This window comes from Mytilus galloprovincialis, chromosome 3 (assembly GCF_965363235.1).
Source record: "Mytilus galloprovincialis chromosome 3, xbMytGall1.hap1.1, whole genome shotgun sequence".
NCBI lineage: Eukaryota > Metazoa > Mollusca > Bivalvia > Mytilida > Mytilidae > Mytilus > Mytilus galloprovincialis.
The window spans coordinates 87,998,579-88,019,474 of NC_134840.1; the positions used below are offsets into that span (position 1 = coordinate 87,998,579).

The following is a 20,896-nucleotide window of genomic DNA, read 5'->3' on the forward strand; positions in this document are numbered from 1 at the left end:
CGCGCAGCGTGGCCTATATATATATTTACAAAGACAAAGACAAAAATATATGGAAATAAATTTGAGGTGCATAATTTAACTTTTTTAAAAAGGTGATTAAAACTTTGTACATAGGCTAATAATGAGTTAGATGAATTTGCGGAGAACAGCTGGTGTGAGTTGTTCTCTAAAAGTGTCGACTGTGGCGACAGCGACTGTTTGCATTGGCAATAAGTTCCACTGAGTTATGGTATATGGAAAAAATGAATATTTATATGTATCTTTTTTGGTTGAAATGTGTCTAAAAGTATAATTATGGTTTTTGCTGGTTCTACTGTCTGATGGTATGAGAATAGCAGATGGTATAGCTACGATTTGATGCATTATTTTGTAGAACATTATTAATCTTGTGCGTGTTCTTCTTTCCTCTGTAGTACTATTGACCATGATTGACTTTTAGAACATACTCACCCCTTCTCGTCCAATGAAAATTCAGTTTTTCCTCCTCTAATTTTCATAGTACATGGTTTTCCATGCACTATGAAATGCTATACATGAATGACTTTTCATTGCCAGTTAATTATGAAAGTGAACTCTCTATAACTATACACTAACAAAGTGTACAATTCCCTGAGGCATTTTACTTGGAAAAAAAGTCTACTGGTTAAAGGTGAAAGAGCAAAAATTAATACAAAATATTTTTATTTTTTCAAATTTTCACACATTTTCTAATGGTACACAAACATGTATATAGATTTATAAACAAAAATAATTGGGGTAACTTAAGGATATAGGTAAAAAAGTATTTATTTTAAATTTATATACCCGACATTTGAGGGATTTTTTTTCTTTCAAGAAAACAATGCCAGACTGCTGATATAAACAGCAAAGGATTTTTTTTCAGAGAAACACAAATGACAATACATGTAAATTTATCAATAAAAAGTAAGCATTTAATGTTGAATGGTCTGAATATAAATATTTATACGGAGAGTTTTATATTTTAAAAAAATTTAAAAAAAAAAAAATTAAAAAAGGAATTTATATAATATTGTGTTGCTTTTAAAAAGAAAAAAATCTCAAGATAAATAAGTATTAAATTTTACCTGAAGCAGAAGAAAAACAATTTATCCATTTGGTCCTGACAAACTATGTCAGAGCTATTTCATTTCATCCATTGAAATGATAATTATACCTATGTTTTACATTTAGTTCATTATAAAAAGTGAACTCTTATTTAGGTTTGAAGATTACAATGGGAAAGGATCATTTTGTTACAGGCGCGGTTCCGGGGGTTGGAACCCCCCCTTTTTTTTGGACGATCAATGCATTTGAATGGGGACATGTAATTGGACCCCCCCCCTTTTGTCCTGGGTTAGGAACCCCCCCTTTTAAAATGGCTGGATCTGCCCCTGTGTTAGGTCACTCGAAAGTGTGAATATGTTCTAAATTGGTCAGACAATACTTGGTCATGTTTTATGAAGATTTAAGCATGACCAAGTATAGTCTAACCTATTTATAATTAATAATGAAAGTCAAGTATTAACAGAGTACCATTCACCTCTTTTTCTTCTTCCAGGTAAGGAACCAAATTCAAATCTTGAATGTATGAGGTCCCGCGAAAACTAACGCAATGTCGGACAACACAGAAAGTTTTCTCTTGGCTATTTACAGGATAAAACGTTCTCTATATATATACAATTAAAACTATGTACAGGATGTTACTGTCTAAATTTTAGCAGAGCATGCCTTCAGGGCAGCTCTGAATCCATCAACTGTGTCAGCTGATGGTAATGGTCCTTCCCGTACGAAATTATAAGGCGTATTACACCTGGAAATAAGGCGTAAACCAGGCGTAAGTGGTAGTTACGTGTCTAGATCCAAGCGTAAGGGAGCAGGAAACGTAAATTTGTAGTCCTTACGGGCGTAGAAAAAAGCAGATAACCTGGCGTAAATTGAAATAAGCAAGGCGTAAGTTTTCTTACGGGCGTAAATTGAAATAAGCAAGGCGTAAATTTTCTTACGGGCGTAAAACTGTTGGTATGGCGTAAATAGAAATACCCATAATGCTTTGTTTAAAGGATCATGGGATTTTTTTTCAAAATTTGGCTCTTTGGTTTTAGTTTGTAAGTGTTGGACACATGGCAGCTTCATATATTCAGGGATAATTTGCTTGTTTTGTGCTTTTTGGAAGAATCTGAAATTGGAAATTACTGAATCAAATAAATTAATGAAAGTTGTGAAATAAAAGGAAAGTAGTAATACATGGTAAATAATAATAATGTGAGTATAACTAAGTTATTAAGTATTATGTTCTATCAGAATTTTTGAAATCCCAAAACCTTTATCCTTAGATAATAACATTAAAATGTTTTACTTTAAGTTAAATTGCAGTATTATCATTTATAAATTAGTTCAAAAGACAATAATTTTCAAAAACAACTTAGTTAAAATGCTACTTTTATTTCAAGAAAAAATAATTGTAACAGTTATAATTCTTATTTAAACTTAAACTTATTTGAGCCATTGTCTGCATAAAATGTATTTATTTCTATATATATTAGCTTCTTCAATGGTTAATATTTCAAGTTTTTTGTCAAACAATAAGAAATAAAAGCAACAGTACAGAAGTTTGTATCAAATACACAAAAGTACACAGCTTAGGGTTAATACACTGAACTAAAATAAGTGTAGTATTATGTAAGGATATTACGCCTGGTTTATTTATTGACCAGGCGTACTCATTTGCATATTACGCCTATTTTTTGTGAACCAGGCGTACTCATTTAAATATTACGCCTAATTTTACGCCTGGTTTACGCCTTACTTACGCCTAATTTACGCCTGGTTTACGCCTGGATATGTATTTTGTAAACACTGCAATGCCGCCAGGATAAAGTATGATTTTTACGCCTGGTTTCCGTGTCATATACGGGCGTCACAGTTCGTACAGGTTGGAAAAAATGATTGTCCGAAGGCGTCTGTTGTGGCCCTTTCTTGGAAGAAGCGGTTTTTACCTCTGGTCCGGTTATCGTTTGGTGTTAGATATTGGTGCCTATCTATGTCTATCAGATCATGTTGGATTTTGAATAGCATGCATAGCCTATTTTGTTTCCTGCGGTCTTCACCTGTGGAGTTGTACTCATAATCACATGACTGGACAGTATTGATGTCCATTCACCTGTTCACAGGTGATTAGCGGTAAATTTGCCAATCAAGAATTGACAAGATAACAATAGAAGAAACTGCATATACAATTATTGTTTAAATGCAATATGTTGTGTCACTATACTAAACTAGGAATGTTTGACATGTTTTCATACCATCATATGGTTTTAAGAAAACAATGCTCCATTTTAATTGAATAATTTGCTTTGAAAAACAAAGAATTAAACGTCAATTGGTGGATTATACGTCAATTGATGTAGAAGCCACCAATTGGTGGTTATTCCTGACCTGAACAAAGTGAAAGTAAACAGGTTATGCCTTATGGTATTTGCCTGTTGGCAAACACCCACGAAAGTATAGGCAGTCTTGTTTCAATAATCCCCATACATTTACAACAAAAGAAAAATGCTTAAAAGTTAAACCAACTCTATCGCTTTGTTTGCTTTTTTTCTTCCTTTGGTGAGTTTCTGCTGTTAAAAGGAACAGCGTGTGGAAAGCCCGACTTTAATGTCTACTCGGGTGCGACTTTTTACCCCAATATACCTCAAAAAACAGTTTTAACATAATAGTATTGAATAATAACATTATTTTATGCATTTTCATTTTATTTTAACACCAATAATACTTTATTTTATAAATATAATGAATTTTAAATCACTTTTTGCATTGAAACTTGTTCCGTTCTTGTCAGCCGCTTACGATCACAAAATGACTTTTTACCCCAATATACCCCAATATACTCAAATAAAACGTTTCAGTGCAATATTCATGTTGTGGAATGATATTTTACCCATATTTATTTTTAAAAAACAACCCTATGCACATTTGTGTGTATTTAAAAGCTTTTAAAACTATCGTTAAGTTAACTCGAAAACTGATAATGGTAACACTAAAGACCAGAACGGACCTGAAAATATACAGGGCAGTTTTTAAATAGCTATTTCTTTTTCACTCCTTCAAATTTAAGTTTTATTCAAGAACATTTGTATCTTCATAATTAAATTTGAAACGTTTTGCATACATGTATGTAGATAAAATTAGAAATATTTTAGTTATTTTTTTAAATATTTTTTTAATTTTGATTATTTTCTCATATTTTTAAAATAAATGTCTCAAATAAAATTTGAAAATGTTCTCTTGCATGAAATAGGATTTTGAAATTTTCATTGAACAATTTTATTTAATAATCACATGTTTAAAATTGATGTAAACTTGGACGGACCAGAAATTACAAAGTTGGTAGTTTCAATAGATAAACTTCAAATTAAAAACTTGTAAAAATAAAATTTATTGAATTTCATTCATCTACATGATCTAGACGAAAAATTGCCACAACTCAGGTATGAATGGGGAGATTAAGACTTGAATGGACACCAATCTTATGTAGGGATTCATTTAAACTTGAAAATTATTTATTCAATAGATTTCATTTCTTTTTTTTTTTAATTTGTGCAGTCGAATACTTTTTTTTTCTACATTTCATAACTAAAGAAAATAACAATAAATGTGTTTGTATAGTTGTCTATTTGTCTATCACAAGTCCGTTTCCCGTTTTTTTCACAATTTGGCCAAGGATAAAATTAAGATTAAAAATAATAGTTTCATAATTTCACTCATTCAAGAAATGTTTTACTACATGAATGAATTAAGATTAGATATATTCAATCAATTTGGTTTTGACAGAGTTTATACCATAAAATATTTGTCTCAGTCCCCGATGGTCACATGAGCATAATGGTAGTTCATAAAGAATATACAATATACAAGGTTGTCGGGTAAATGTTGATTGCGGATTAAGAAGTTGGATACCAAACTTGAATAAACAATATAAAACTTCTCGGCGTCTTTTAAGAATAAAATTACAGGTTTTGGCACATATTTTGATTCGAAAATTAAAAAAACATTTTCTGACAATCTGTAAAACTATTAAAATGTTCATCAATTTTAAGAGACTCAGTAAAAAGAACTTGTCTAAGATCATTATAAACAGGACAATGTAAAATAACATGATATTCATCTTCGACAGTATTAATACAATTAAAACAACATCTATCTTCCAGCGGCAAATTTTCCTACCTCCCAGTTTCCAGTCTAATAGGAGCCACCCCACATCTAAATTTTGCAAAGGCGCTTCATTCACAAAAAGGCATTAACAGTTTGCAGTACTTAGTTTTCAACAACATAATCAATATTAACTACTGACGTTACGCATGATATTGGTGTCACTTTTGGTAACGTCGTATGATAACGTCAAAGTCGTGTACTTTATTGACGTGATGTTTTATTGCCTTCTAATAAGCGAGAACTACGATCAATATGAATCCTGCTTAAAAATATTATAGGTTCTCAATTTGTTACGCCCATTTCCCCGTCTTGAAAAAAATGAAGATTTTCATAGCTAGTAATACAATAATCAACAACCGATTGACCCTTTGATGAAACACATATGAGGTCATTGTTTTTACCTGAGACATATTGTATTATATGTCTCTGTTTTTACCAACTCTACCTTTTAACATACAACAATTGCTACTTGTTAAAAAATTATACTTCTTATGTCGCTCGTCTATACAGGGAGATAATTTTAGGCGAAAAAGAGGTTTATTGAGTAGCAGAACAAATCAATAATACTATATCAGTTACACTACTCATACTTATGATATCTTTGAGGGCCCTCATGGGGTTTTTGATTATGTGATTACTTGGCTGTTTTTTTAATGATTATTTGATTATTAAGCCAAATATTTCATGATTATTTGATTACCTAGGACTGTATTTTTAGTTTATGATTATTTGATTACTAAAGATAAGCAAATATTTAATGATTATGTGATTATATTGGCAAAAAAATGGTGATTATGTGATTACTAGGACCCCCATGAGGGGCCTCATCTTTGGTTACCAAGTACAATGTATAAGTAAGATGTTTCATGAACAGTTCTAAGGTTACACACTCACATTACATTGTATAAAAGAGCGTTTTCTTGTATCGTATAATTATTTTCTTTTGAACAAACCATCCATCTTTTTTTTTATTTATTTATCCAAAGCTGGTACAGTAACTTAAAATATCAAAAATAGAAAAGGGGCGAAAAGAGGTGTACCTGTAAACACTGATTGAAACACGACTCTGATAACAATCATTCTTAGTTATACATAAATAGCACGAAATATATCAAATCATTTTTAATTACTAAAAAAATAATGGAAAGAAGAAGCCTTTTTTTTTTTTTTTTTTTTTTTTTATATAAAACATATTAGACATCACATGGGATAACAGTATCCTGAAATTTTAAGGTCGTGCATCTATAAAAAAATTTGTTAAACCTATTTAAACCGGAATTAAATAAGTTGATTTAAATCTCTTATATAAGGTTAGCGTTTGAAATAAATAATTCAGAGCTATTTGGTGTTCCCAGTGCCAAACATTTAGAAGTAACAGTGAAAACTGACCAATTCGCAGTAAACCAAATAGTATTATTCGCCTTTTTGACGTTCCCGATGAAGGTAGATCCAGAAAAAGCGCTTCGGTCGCCATGCGCGTAGCTACGTTTACGTCAAAACGCCCGGGCGTACACTTGAATTTTGAAAACGAAAAAAAAAATAAATAGAATAAGAAAATCTGGTTAAAAGCACATCAGCCATGTGGTTCTTTCTGCAGTGGATTGTAATTGTGAATAAAAAGGGACTGGATTTACTTTAATCAACTAGATCCTATTATATATTTCTTCCAATTTTCTGTCAAAGTCTGAATCTACTTTGAATTCTGCGTACTTTTCATATATTTAATGCAATTCATTATCTGCTGAGATTCGATATGCGGTTTGCATTTTTTGTCGAGCCTGTGATGTATGTCTCAAAAGCAAGTCAAAGCGTCGTAGGCGGTGTCAATTAAGGTTCCGAATGGATAAAGTGTATTGAATGGCACTCCGTGAAATTTTACGAAAGTTGGAAAAAAATGTTAAAATGATCAAAAGAGTATCCAGAGCAATATAATAATGCTTTAATTTTCCTGCATTTAACGGACAAAGGGTATTCTTTCTGCAATTAATAAGTGGTCACAGTTTGGGCTTAAAGTTTGTTAATTTTCAAACACATTAACTACTTCATCGAATTTTATGAAAGTTTGGAAGAGGTTTTTTTATGATTAATGTCTGAAGCAAAAAAAAACCATTTGTTTTCGTTCATTTTTCTGATCTTTACCCATAGCCGGACTTTCTTTACGCAATTAATTGTTTTTTTCATGATCAATTTATAAAACTTCATAGATTGTCATGAAATATTGGCACACTTAAATATGATCAAGAAAAAATATAAAAAGAAATTTTTAAATTTTTTTATAAACCTTTTATAAGGGACTGATGAATCGATTCACTTTTGGTGGGAAGAAATCATAGGTGTTCCAGGGAATTTTTATATTGCACCTGTTAGAAATAAATTTTCATGTCCATTAAAAGGTGCTTTTGCCGATTGTATTCTCACTCCCGGTTCCCTTTAAGTATATTTGAAAGTAATATTGATTTAAACGTTTTCTCTAAAACCAATGACCTCTAGCTTCCAGTTCAATACGATAAATAAGTTAAACATATTTCAAAATTAAACATAAAAAATACACCAATTAGATTCAAAAGTATGTTACTGTTAATGAATTTTTACTGACAGGAATGGTAGATCTCATTCTCGATAACTCGATAGCTTTCGAGGACTTCGTCCCCTGGAACCCACTACCAGCAGGTGCTTTTGACATTGAGCGGTTGACACCCCTCAGACCCCTCGCCAAGGTTCGGGCGTACACGTAAAAATGACCCAGCTACGCCACTGATTGTATTGATAACAAAATTGAAGATGAGTTTCATTTTATATGTGAATGCAACCTCTATCGAGACGAGAGGGAAAAGTTTTATGATGACATTGTTAATATTATACCATGTTTTTGTAATTTAGATACTTTTGATAAATTTAAATATCTAATGAACTGTTCGGAGACTGATGTTCTCACCAGATTTCTTATATATATAGATAAATGTATTTTGATTAGACATTCATCAGTGGGAATAATTGCATAATATTGAAGTGTGAGTTTTGTCTATTGCTTGTTATAAGTATCACAATTGTTGGCTGTTATGTTTTATTGTTGTTTTGTTTTGTATATGTTTTTGTATGTGTTCATGTGTTTCAGCGATGATCCTTTTGTACTGGATTCTATACTGAATAAAATTGGTTAGTTAGTTAGTTAGTTACATTATAGCCATATACCTTTGTAAAAGTAACAAAAAAAAAAGACAAAAAAAAAAAAAAAAAAAAAAAAAACACGCGAATTTGTATAGAAAATTTTCGAGGAACACTTATTTATGATTTCAACTTTGACTTTTTACCTAATTCCAATATCAACAGACCATGGTAATTTTAAAAAATCAGAATATTTTCCGTATCAAGTTAGTTAGTCGGATAAAACAACCGTACAATTGACAAGATATCGACACGCAATTACGACTAAATCGGTTACTGTAGTTTTGTTCCTTTGTGGTTTATAGACATATCGTTGTTATTAATCGGAAAAGAAGACAAAATGGCCGAACGCAGAGAATTGATACTCTAAATTTAAAATCGATGGTGATCGCTTATCTAGCGGAATAAAACTTTAATATCTATGAATTTGAGCATTTTTATACAGAATGAACATAATATCAATTTTTGATTTTTTTGCGAAGTTTCCCTTTAATAGAAAAAAAAATACATTTTTTTTTATAACACTATTAATTCACCCCTCACCATATCGATCTCTCCTTCTTATGATGCAGCCGTTAAACATATATAACATGTATAAGTATTATTACTTAAGATTTTTTTTCAAAATTTGAGAAAAAGATTTTCGAGTTTCATTTAAAAAAAATATATATCATATTTTACTCTAAATAGAAAACAAAACATAAAATGCATTTTCAATCTCCACATTTTAAATAAGAAGAAAAAAAGAAATTGTAAAAAATTACCGGTATATTTTTAGGTTCGTTCGTTCTTGTGTTTAGTGAAACCTTCGTCAAAACATGAATAAATAACGTTTTAAAAGCCTCAAAATGCACAACAAAAGTAAACAGTCGTGTTTAATTTTAATATATCTGAATGTTATATCATTCCTTATCATTGAAATTGTATTGAAATTGTTTATTCGAGTATATTTGGGTATATTGGGGTAAAAAGTCATTTTGTGATCGTAAGCGGCTGACATGAATTGACCAAGTTACGAGGAAAAAGTGATTTAAAATTAAATATATTTATAAAAAAAAGTATTATTGGTGTTAAAATAACTTGGAAATGCCTAAAATAATGTTATTATTAAATAATAATATGTTAAAACTGTTTTTTGAGGTGTATTGGGGTATATTGGGGTATGTTGGGGTATATTGGGGTAAAAAGTCACTCGGCCTGAAAAATAGTCGGCCTATCTATTTATAGAAATATATCGGTACGGTAAGTCTTTTCACAATTGACCTTTAGCAGTTTCGATTATCCAGACGCTCCATATACATAAATGTAGAGACTGGATCCAATCGTTTCGAATGATTGTAATGTGAGGGCGTGTCCAAATATGCAAACACACGAGTTGGATATTTTCGGAATGTTTCTAGACTTATCGTTCATTTGAGATAAAACTAGACGAAAACAAACGGAGGAAGTAGCAATCAGGTCCGTTCGCGCCCAATATAGTTTCGCACCCTACACGTTCGCACCTCACATTTTCGCCCCCCCCCCCCCACGTCCTTTCGCACCCTACATGTTCGCGCCCAATTTTTAATAAAATTTAACTACTCGTAACTACTCGGCCATTCTCGCTATGCAGTACAATATAGTTGTTTCTTTGTGCAACCAGAAAGGCCGAGTAGTTCCGATTGAAAAATCCGGTTAAAAACTAGATTTATTCGTTTCGTTTACGATTTCGTTTCTAATTTTAGCACAATCCAGTCACATTGATGTAATTATATAGATCACATGTTTTTATAAATAAAAGTAAAAATCCCCTTTAATATCTAAATTTGGTTTTTCCTGGTGCACCTAATTATTACTGTTGACAATATAATATCAATAAAAACAATAAAAACAGTAATAATAAATAAACGGTTCGAGTTTAAAATCTATATCCATACAATGGAAAGTTTAAATCTATTTCTAGAACTATTGCGTCCAAGTCTCAGTAACGTGAACATGATAAAGCTCTATATATAAACACTATATGAAGTTAAGCTTTCAAATTTTAAAATGATCGTTATATTTGCAGATATAAAATTTCATTTCAATAAACCAAAATGCTTCAATGAGCATTATCAACTTTGATTTTGCAAGATCATTAATTTATGATATATTTCACTATAAACTTCCGCGATATATATATATAATGAATTTCCTACCTCAACCTTCCTGAGAATAAATACGTTCATATGGTCAATTTAGACAAATATCAGAAACTATTCCACTGGAGTTCCATAAGTTCCTGTGTAAAATAACTAGTTTGGGTCTTCAATTTGCAACTGTTGACTAGTCTCGATTATCCAGATTTCATTGTTTGTAGTAAGAACGATAACTCTGGTGCAACGGTGGACCTATTTTAAAAACCATGCAACAATCATATTTATTGCGATCTCTTTGCAATGTTTTTGATTGGACCACGACATAAATTTGATAGCGTAAACATTAAAAAACGACACACGGTGATAAGAGACGATAAGAAATGAGAAGAGATAGGAGGCCCGAAATCCTGGGCTGTAAAACACGATATCCCGAGGTCCCGAGTTTAAATAAATCTAAATCCCGGCATCTCGAAATTGAAAAAATGGAATTCCCGGATCACAAAAGGGTCAATCCCGAAGTCCCGAAAGGTCCTATCCCCCTCAGATATGTTATATTAAAAAAAATTCCGAAATATCTCTCTCTCTCTGAAAATTTCCACAACGGTACTTATACATGCATATACTATCGGTATTGTCAAACATTGTCATATGAAAAAAACAAAAACAAACAACTTAAAGCAAAGCAAAGAAATAACAATTCGATTAGAAATGAGCACATCTGAATCCGAATCAGAATAATTACGTTGCAGGGCTAGAGCCAGGATATGGCACTAATGTCAACGGGAGAGAGGCGCCACAGGCACGTGTCTCAGAAAAAGAACTTCCTATATACAATATAACACCCGAAGTTTTAAAGCTCTCAATTGCCTTGACGCACGCGAGATTGTCTGATAACCTTTTCCAGTTGGAAATTGTTCTTACAAAGAATTAGTTTGTATGGTTCGGATTTTCTAGGTGGAATCTTAAAACACTGGTTGTTGTTTTGTACAAATTTATCTACAATGTTTGTCGTTTTATATTCATTAAATGTTTGGATTTTATTTGTCGTTTTGGTCTTTCGTTGACAAAACTGAGTCTAGTTGGATAGTTGGAGCAAATGTAACACTGATTCCTCATATACAAGTCAATTATTGTCCATTTGTTTGATGTGTTTTATATTGATTTTGTCAATTTAAGTTATGGATTTTCCGTTTTGAATTTTCCTCGGAGATAACCCTCCCCTTACCTTGGACAGTCATGAACAGCACAACATAACTAGAGGCTCTCAAGAGCCTGTGTCGCTCACCTGTAAATACTGATGCTTTGTAAATCATGCAAAATTAGGTGAAACATAATTAATAGTATTAGATATTATTAGATGCTATAATGATATCTAAGATAATAACAAAAAATTGCAAAATTTCAACTCAGGGGCAGCAACCCAACAAGAGGTTTTCGGATTCGTCTGAAGATTTCAGGGCAGATACATCTTTATCTGATGAACATTTTCGCCACCAATCAAAGTTGCTCTAAATGCTTTCGTGTCAGAGATATAAACCAAAAACTGCAAACTTTACCTCTATGTTCTATTTATAGTCATGTTCGCCATGTTGGTTGGCAGGCAGGGTCATCTGACACATTTTTAAACTAGATATCCTAATGATTATAGTCAAGTTTGGTTAATTTGTCTCTGTAATTTCAGAGGAGAAGATTTTTGTAAAAGATTACAAAATTTACGAAAAATTATTAAAAATTGACTATAAGCCAAAAACTGCATTTTCCCCTATGTTCTATTTATAGCCATGTCCGCCATGTTGGTCATATAACACAATTTTTTAAGTAAGATACCCTAGTGATGATTGTTGCCAAGTTTGGTTTAATTTCGTCCTGTAGTTTCAGAGAAGATTTTTGTAAAAGATTACAAAATTTATGAAAAATTATAAAAAATTGACTATAAAGGGCAATAACTCCTTAAGGGGTCGACTGACAATTTTGATCATGTGACTTATTTACAGATCTTACATTATTGCTGTTTAGTTTATCTCTATCTATAATAGTATTCAAGATAATAACAAAAAACGGCAAAATTTCCTTAAAATTACCAATTCAGGGGCAACAACCCAACAACCAGTTGTTGGATTTGTCTGAAATTTTATACCCCATGTCAGATTTGCTTTAAATGCTTTAGTTTCAGAGATATAAGCCAAAAACTGCATTTTAAACCTATGTTCTATTTTTAGCCATGGTGGCCATCTTGGCAAGTTGGCGGGGTCATAGACACATTTTTTAAACTAGATACCGCAATGATGATTCTGGCCAAGTTTGGTTAAATTTGCCCCAGTAGTTACAGAGGAGAAGATTTTTGTAAAAGTTTACGGGCAACGGACGCCAAGTGATGAGAAAACCTCACTTGACCTTTCAGGTCTGGTTAGGTAAAACAGTACCATACGACCGCAGAGGTCGAACTCTGAACAGTTGGGGCAAGTTTGGACACAGTATTCAAGCTTGATACTGTCTGAATTAGGATTTTGATAAAATTTTTGACTTAAAATAGGTTTCTGACACAAATTAATAAATGTGGTCAAAGATTTTACAATTTTGAAATGTGACATTAAATTCACCTAGAATGGCCTGATGTTCATAATCTTACAACATGGTATAATTCAGCAAATAAAAAAAAAGTAAATTTAAAGATCATTGATCCCGAGCAACCCGTACTGGCTTATCGTAGGCCCAAAAGGCTTTGGGACTTGCTGGTGAGATCTGATTAATCCTCTAAATCAGGCACTTTATCTGAGGGCTCTTGCAAGGTACACGGAAACAAGCGATGTAAGCAAATACGGAGTACTGAATACCCAAACTGTTAACAGTCACTCAACTGATACGTAATACACCATATTTTAATACATTGTATTTTACAATGTTTTAAAATTGCAAGACTACACATGCTGTGTATCTTGTACAGTGTAAGTGTTGGTATGTCAGAACAACCTTTTCACACTTGTATTAACGTGACTTTGAATGCAACAAGATCGTCCCCTGATTCAGCATTTGAGATCCCATGGGCAGATTTAATTGACTTTCACCATAACAGACCAAAAACACTGCTCTGTCTAGGGAGGAGATGATTTTGAAGTGCTTTTCATTTGGGGTGTATAAACAAACATCCTCTGTTTTAATTACTTAACCATTTTGAACTTTGAAATTTTAGAATAATACCAATTCCAATTCAACAGTGCTATTCATCTTTTGTTATAACTAACCTTTCGTTACCAGTGAAATTAAGAACTGTACTAGCTCATATTGCACATAAATATTCTATTTGGGATGCAAGTCTAGTTCTGTTGTAAAAATTTAACAAAAACAATTACTCTGAGCAGCCTGGACTAAATACAACTAATGATTGCAAATAAATTATGCTCTTACTTACCCCAATTATTGACCATTATTTGACCACATTATAACTTTATCAAAAGAATAAAAAATAAATTGCTTCGCCAAGCGCAGCTGGATACGACCGAAGGGATCCAACCCTGAACAGTTGGGGCACATTTGGTCACAATATTCAAGCTTGATACTGTCTGAATTTGGATTGTGATCAAATTTTTGACATAATATAGGTGTTTTTTTTCACAAAATTAATGTGGTCAAAGATCTAACAAATCTATTGCACAATACTATCTATTATGTGACAAAATTGTGTTTTGGTGATGGTGATGTGTTTGTAGATCTTACTTCACTAAACATTCTTGCTGCTTACAATTATCTCTATCTATAACAGTACTTTCTGTGGAAAATGTTATTGAAAATCTTCAAATTTTAAGAAAATTGTTAAAAATTGACTATGAAGGGCAATAACTCCTTAGGGGGTCAATTGACTATTTTGGTCATAGTGACTTATTTTTAGTTCTTACTTTCCTGAACATTATTGCTGTTCACAGTTTATCTCTATCTATAATAATATTCAAGATAATAACCAAAAACAGCGAAATTTCCTTAAAATTACCATTTCAGGGGCAGATAGATCTTGACATGAGAAACAATTTTACCCCATGTCAGATTTGCTCTAAATGCTTTGGTTTTTGAGTTATAAGCCAAAAACTGCATTTTACCCCTATGTTCTATTTTTAGCCATGGTGGCCATCTTGGTTGGTTGGCCGGGTCACCGGACACGTTTTTTAAACTAGATACCCCAATGATGATTGTGGCCAAGTTTGGTTAAATTTGGCCCAGTATTTTTAGAGGAGAAGATTTTTGTAAAAGTTAACGACGACGGACGACGCCGGATGCCAAGTGATGAGAAAAGCTCACTTTGCCCTTTGGGCCAGGTGAGCTAAAAAAAGGAATTCCTTAAAAAAATGGTAAACAAAAAATTCCCCCTAACTTTTTGACACTCCCCCCCCCCCCTTGGAGCAATAAACCTTAAAACTCAATCCCATGTTTTCCTTTGTAGAATTGAACCTTGTAGTACAATTTTAGAGAGATCCATACACTTAAACACAACGTATTGTCGTGATTGTTTGGAAACTAGACACATGCTTCTTTTTACCCCTAATTCCTACATTTTTGGGACAATTAACCCAAAACTTAATCCCAGCCTCCCCTTTGTTATAAATCATGGTAAATTTTGGTTCAATTTCAGAGAGATCCATACAATTACACACAAGTTATTGTTTGGAAACTATAACTAGAGGCTCTAAAGAGCCTGTGTCGCTCACCTTGGTCTTGTGCATATTAAACAATGGACACGGATAAATTCATGACATGATTGTGTTTTGGTGATGGTGATGTGTTTGTAGATCTTACTTTACTGAACATTCTTGTTGATACAATTATCTCTATCTATAATGAACTTGGTTGGCCCAGTAATTACAGTGGAAAATATTTTCTAAAAATTTACAAAAATTTATGAAAAATGTTAAAAATTAACTATAAAGGGCAATAATTCCTTAAGGGGTCAATCGACTATTTTGGTCATGAAAACTTATTTGTAGATCTTATTTTGCTGAACGTTATTGCTGTATACAGTTTATGTCTATCTATAATAATAATCAAGATAATAACAAAAAACGGCAAAATTTCCTTAAAATTACCAATTCAGGACAGTAACCTAACAACGGGTTGTCCGATCCATGTGAAAACATCAGGGCAGATAGATCTTGACCTGATAAACAATGTCAGATTTTCTCTTAATGCTTCGGTTTTTGAGTTATAAGCCAAAAACTGCATTTTACCCCTATGTTCTATTATTAGCCGTGGCAGCCATTTTGGTTGATTGGCCAGGTCACGCCACACATTTTTTAAACAAGTTACCCCAATGATGATTGTGGCCAAGTTTAGTTTAATTTGGCCCAGTAGTTTCAGAGAAGAAGATTTTGGTAAAAGATTACTAAGATTTACGAAAAAATGGTTAAACATAGACTATAAAGGGCAATAACTCCTTCAGGGGTCAACTGACCATTTTGGTCATGCTGATTTATTTGTAATCTTACTTTGCTGAACATTATTGCTGTTTACAGTTTATCTCTATCTATAATAATATTCAAGATAATAACCAAAAACAGCAAAATTTCCTTAAAATTACCAATTCATGGGCAGCTACCCAACAACAGGTTGTCCGATTCATCTGAAAATTTCAGGACAGATAAACACTTTTACCGCATGTCAGATTTGCTGTAACTGCTTTGGTTTTTTGAGTTATAAGCCAAAAACTGCATTTTACCCCTATGTTCTATTTTTAGCCATGGCGGCCATCTTGGTTGGTTGGCCGGGTCACCGGACACATTTTTTAAACTAAATACCTCAATGATGATTGTGGCCAAGTTTGGTTTAATTTGGCCCAGTAGTTTCAGAGGAGAAGATTTTTGTAAAAGTTAACGACAACGGACGACAACGGACTACAGACGACGGACGCAAAGTGATGGGAAAAGCTCACTTGGCCCTTTGGGCTTGGTGAGCTAAAAAGGGGAAATAACTCTCATATTGAGTCTCCGGATAGCTTCGGTCAAAATTGATCAAAACATCCTGAGGATATAACAAGCAATTTGGTAAAATAAATTTGTCCGTTTCTTATACAGTTGCGACAGACAAGTAATAACAAGAAAAACAGTGTTCGGGGAGATAACTCTTACATGGAAAAGAATTTAGTTACGCGGTGTCACTTTCAAAAGCGTATTTACTGTTTGATATTATATACTATATGTCTATAAAGCAACATCTTGTGAAACAAAAAAACAGCGAAGGAAAAAAAGTTGGCGGAAGAAAAAAAAAATAATAATAATAATAATCAGGAGAAATGCAATAGGTCTTTCCACGGAAAGGTGGAAAGACCTAATAATAATCAGGAGAAATGCAATAGGTCTTTCCACGGAAAGGTGGAAAGAACTTATAATAATCAGAAGAAATCCAATAGGTCTTTCCTTGGAAAGGTGGAAAGACCTAATAATAAAAATAATCAGAAGAAATCCAATAGGTCTTTCCACGGAAAGGTGGAAAGACCTAATTACGATCAGTATTTACCTGTAAATGCCTGCAGGATTGCACTATTTTTTTTCAAGTTTTAGGCCTTTGAACGTCCTGTGTAAGTCACAGAAGGAAAGCCCACCCCTCCAGAAAACCGAGTTTTATCTGATTTCAATTTTCTAAGTCCGTATTTGTGCTCAAAATGCAATTTATAAAAGAGAAACATGACTATAGATAGCCCCAGGTTGACAGATACATAACTTTCGAAATTGGTAACGTAACTTTTGTAGTCGTATAAAAGTTGCTGATATCCCAGTTTTAGACAAAGAAGACATTCTATTTCTAACCTTTTGAACTGATCAAAGATATTGGTGATATAAACCTAGTCTCTTGGAATCGCAATAATATATCTGGCAATTCTGTTCATTCTTCAAAACGTGCAATAATGAATGCAAGCAAAAAGTTTTGGAATTAGCAGTACTTTTAAAAAGCTTATTCTGTACCATTGGGTCTTATTCTTATTTTAACTGAATGCTTTAGATTTTATTTGAGATTTTGTGTTTTGATGCCACTTTTAAGTGCCCCTTTTTGGCTATTTCATGGCGGCTAGTTTTTATTGGTGGAGGAAGCCTGGAGTAAACAACAGACCATCAATAGGAAAACTGACAACCCTAGTCAATTAAGATTGGAGTTGAGTGCACCTGCATGAGGAGGGTTCAAATTTAAACCTCAGTGTTGACTGACTAGTGATTACAGTAGTAACTCAGTGTTCTCCCCAGGCCGTTTTAGCACCGCTATCACAATTTCCTGCTGTTCTATTGCACTGACCGCAGCGCTATCCAACGCAAGCGCAACACAATACTTTTTTCATAATTTTTTCAAAATTCCCGCTTATTTTTCACTTCGGATCATGTGATTGACTGGTTTACTATTTTTGAGTGAATTATATCCGCTGTATTAAGTAACTTCGCGGACCAGTCTAATAAATTTTACAAAATGGCGTCTTTGAAAGATCAAAATAAACAAAGATTTAAACAATGACATCTAGTAAACTACTTAGACCATTCAGCCACCGAGGCCACTGAATGCTTTAGCATAATAGTTCAACATACAAAAAACTTATTTAACATTGGTATTTGTATAAAAGAAACTATAATTAGTCAGAATTTATTTAATTTCTTCAAATTCATGTTTGTAAATGCAGATCTGTATTGTTAAAACAGCTAAAATAATATAAATAAAATGTATCTACACACACAATTGAAATCTATCAATGTTATTTCATAAACTTATATATATTAATACAACATGTACATATGATATTCTAACAAAATTTGTCAAGACAAGCTGAACAGGTCAACAGTAACAAGAAAAATATTGTGATACCCAAATCTCAAATTACAGTATGGACAAAACAATAAATATCAAATGAAAGTGTTGCATAAATATGTATGTCTTCTTTACCAACAGCCAATGTAGTGGTTCTTACAGATGTACTTAGTCAGCTCAGCTTCCAACATTATTGCTACAATTTGGAAGTATTATGTGTTGTTACCCTCCAACTAACCAGTCTTTTATTTGATTACAAATAGCAGCAGTAATGGGCAGTTTTGAAGATTTGTTTTCTGTTAAGATATAGCAGATGAGATTTCACAAATATAACATTGACCAGATGGAAATTCAGTGTACTTGTATAAATAAGTCTTTATAGTAGCATCTACTAAAAACCACAATATAAATATCCCTATCTCAGTCTATACTGCTTTTCATAAGTTGTTGAAGTTTACTAAGTCTAGCATCAATTTCAGAAATCTCAGCAGATCCATTATAGTAGTCACTATCTTCACCTACAATGCATTATAATAATGATAGTAAAATCATTGGAATTATCAACATAAAGATTCATACTAGAGAATAGGAAAAATAATAGTTGATTAACAAATAGGTTAGAAGTTTAGTCAGACACCTCACAAGGGACTTATAATCTTTAGTTCTTAGTAGCCTAACGTTTACTGTTCTATAGGAACTTTGGTGTTGATGGCAGTCTTTGATTCTTTATAATCGTATTCACAATTATAATACATTTAAGGAAATTTAGATTTTCAAAGTAGTGCATAGACATTTGTCTACTAGTATTGAAGACATCATGTTGAGCTATAAATGCCTTCCAGTCATTGGGTTGCTGTCTTATTTTTATATACCCTGCACCTTATTTAATTTGTATGAATTTCTTCTATTACAACAAGACATGTAAACTAGAGGCTCTAAAGAGCCTGTGTCGCTCACCTTGGTCTATGTGAATATTAAGCAAAGGAAACAGATGGATTCATGACAAAATTGTATTTTGGTGACGGTGATGTGTTTGTACATCTTACTTTACTGAACATTCTTGCTGCTTACAATTATCTCTATCTATGGGTCATTTTCAAAAAATGTCGAATTTTGAAATTGAAAAATTTATTAAAAGTTACTTATTCAAACAACCCTCTACATAAGCAAATCAAATCAAACAGTACTTTAAGAACAACATATTAAAAGATGCAATCTTAATGATGTCATAAAAGAATATCTTGAAACATTTTTTGATCGGTGGTACAATATTTTGTCTATCCTGTTACCATTTTCAAAAGAAATTTTGGGTTATTAAGAAAAGGTTTAGATAAAATGTTAAGCTTGTTTTATGTTACCAATTAGATGGTTTTCAAGAGAATAAACTTCTATATATATTCATTCTGTAAAATAATAGATTATATTGTTCGGCCTTTTTTCACCCTTTCAAATAAACCCAACATCAAGTAAATCCCTCATAAGTTAATTTACTTTTTTCTTTATTTTGTTGGTAACAGGAACGTACGTTTCTGATATATCACTATATAAAAGTCTATCCTGTTACCTTTTTGTCTATCCTGTTACCGATATCAGTATTGCACCTGCAAATGCTTAATTGGGAAGATTAAGACGTTATAACCTTAAGATGAGTTCAAACAATGAAATATTTTATTCGTTTTCCACCTACATGTTAAGATAAAAAAATTAACGACGTTTTTGTCTATAATTGTCTATCCTGTTACTGTAACCATAGCAACCATAGTAACAGGATAGACAAATTTCTTCGTTTTTGATTGCTGTTGTGGAATAACTACTCCCATTGGTGAAGTGATTATGGTTTTCTGTTGTGAATTTGGTTTCCAACACGTTATTGCACTTTTTACAACCATACTGTTAGTGTAATTAATCAAAATGGTTGGTAACAGCACAGACATGAAAAAAAGTATGCTCTATTTTTTTCACTAAATGTCTTGAAATTTCTTTTCTCTACACTGTCGTTCAAGAAACGAGGCGTTTTAAATGTAAAGATTACTTTGCATTTTTGAAATCAACACCTGACTGATTCAATATTCATAGGGAGAATAATTTAACGACTGATTTAAGTAGCGGTAACTGGATAGACATGAACCTCCTGTACGCTGATTGAATTTAGTTTGTAGATAATCTGTTACATACAATGATAAAGAAGCTACGATTTTTCGTAAGAATTATAATTAACTTTCTTAAAAAGTCCCGTTTGCAGATATCAAGGCGATCAGAAAATCGGAAAAAAATCATTTGAAATGTGTTTTTCTTACAATGTACGCACACAAATACCCCCAAAATCGGACTTAAATGCAGTTTAATCTTATCAAAATAGATGTAAGGTGTGTTTATTATTAATGTTCTGAATCACAAATCCGACAAGCTTTCATTTAAACCATTACAACTGAAATTTCCATTAGAAATAAAAAATTTAGCATGGCTGTACTGAAAATTCGACATTTTTTGAAAATGATCCCTATAATGAACTTGGCCCAGTATTTTCAGTGGAAAATGTTAGTAATAATTTACAAATTTTATAAAAATTGTTGAAAATTGACTATAAAGGACAATAACTCCTTAGGGGGTCAATTGACCATTTCGGTCATGTT

General features: G+C 32.4%; 2 protein-coding genes across 5 annotated transcripts in view; both read right to left on the reverse strand.

Moving 5' to 3' along the window:
- LOC143069294 (TNF receptor-associated factor 3-like) overlaps nucleotides 1-10,718 on the reverse strand; it is a 50,807-nt gene extending 40,089 nt beyond the window's left edge. For 2 of the 3 annotated variants that reach the window (XR_012976354.1, XM_076243852.1), the window contains exon 1: nucleotides 10,554-10,718. The gene's annotated coding sequence lies outside the window, so the exon portion shown is untranslated. Of the gene's footprint in view, nucleotides 1-3,573; nucleotides 3,657-10,553 lie in introns of those variants that run through there. The other variant, XM_076243853.1, reaches the window with a different exon arrangement.
- Nucleotides 10,719-18,090: 7,372 nt separating this feature from the next.
- Nucleotides 18,091-20,896, reverse strand: part of LOC143069296 (centrosomal protein CCDC61-like) — a 44,244-nt gene continuing 41,438 nt past the window's right edge. For both annotated transcript variants that reach the window (XM_076243858.1, XM_076243859.1), the window contains one exon: nucleotides 18,091-18,781. In XM_076243858.1, coding sequence (XP_076099973.1) covers nucleotides 18,684-18,781 — 98 coding nt within the window. In that variant the 3' untranslated portion in view covers nucleotides 18,091-18,683. The remainder of the gene's footprint in view (nucleotides 18,782-20,896) is intronic.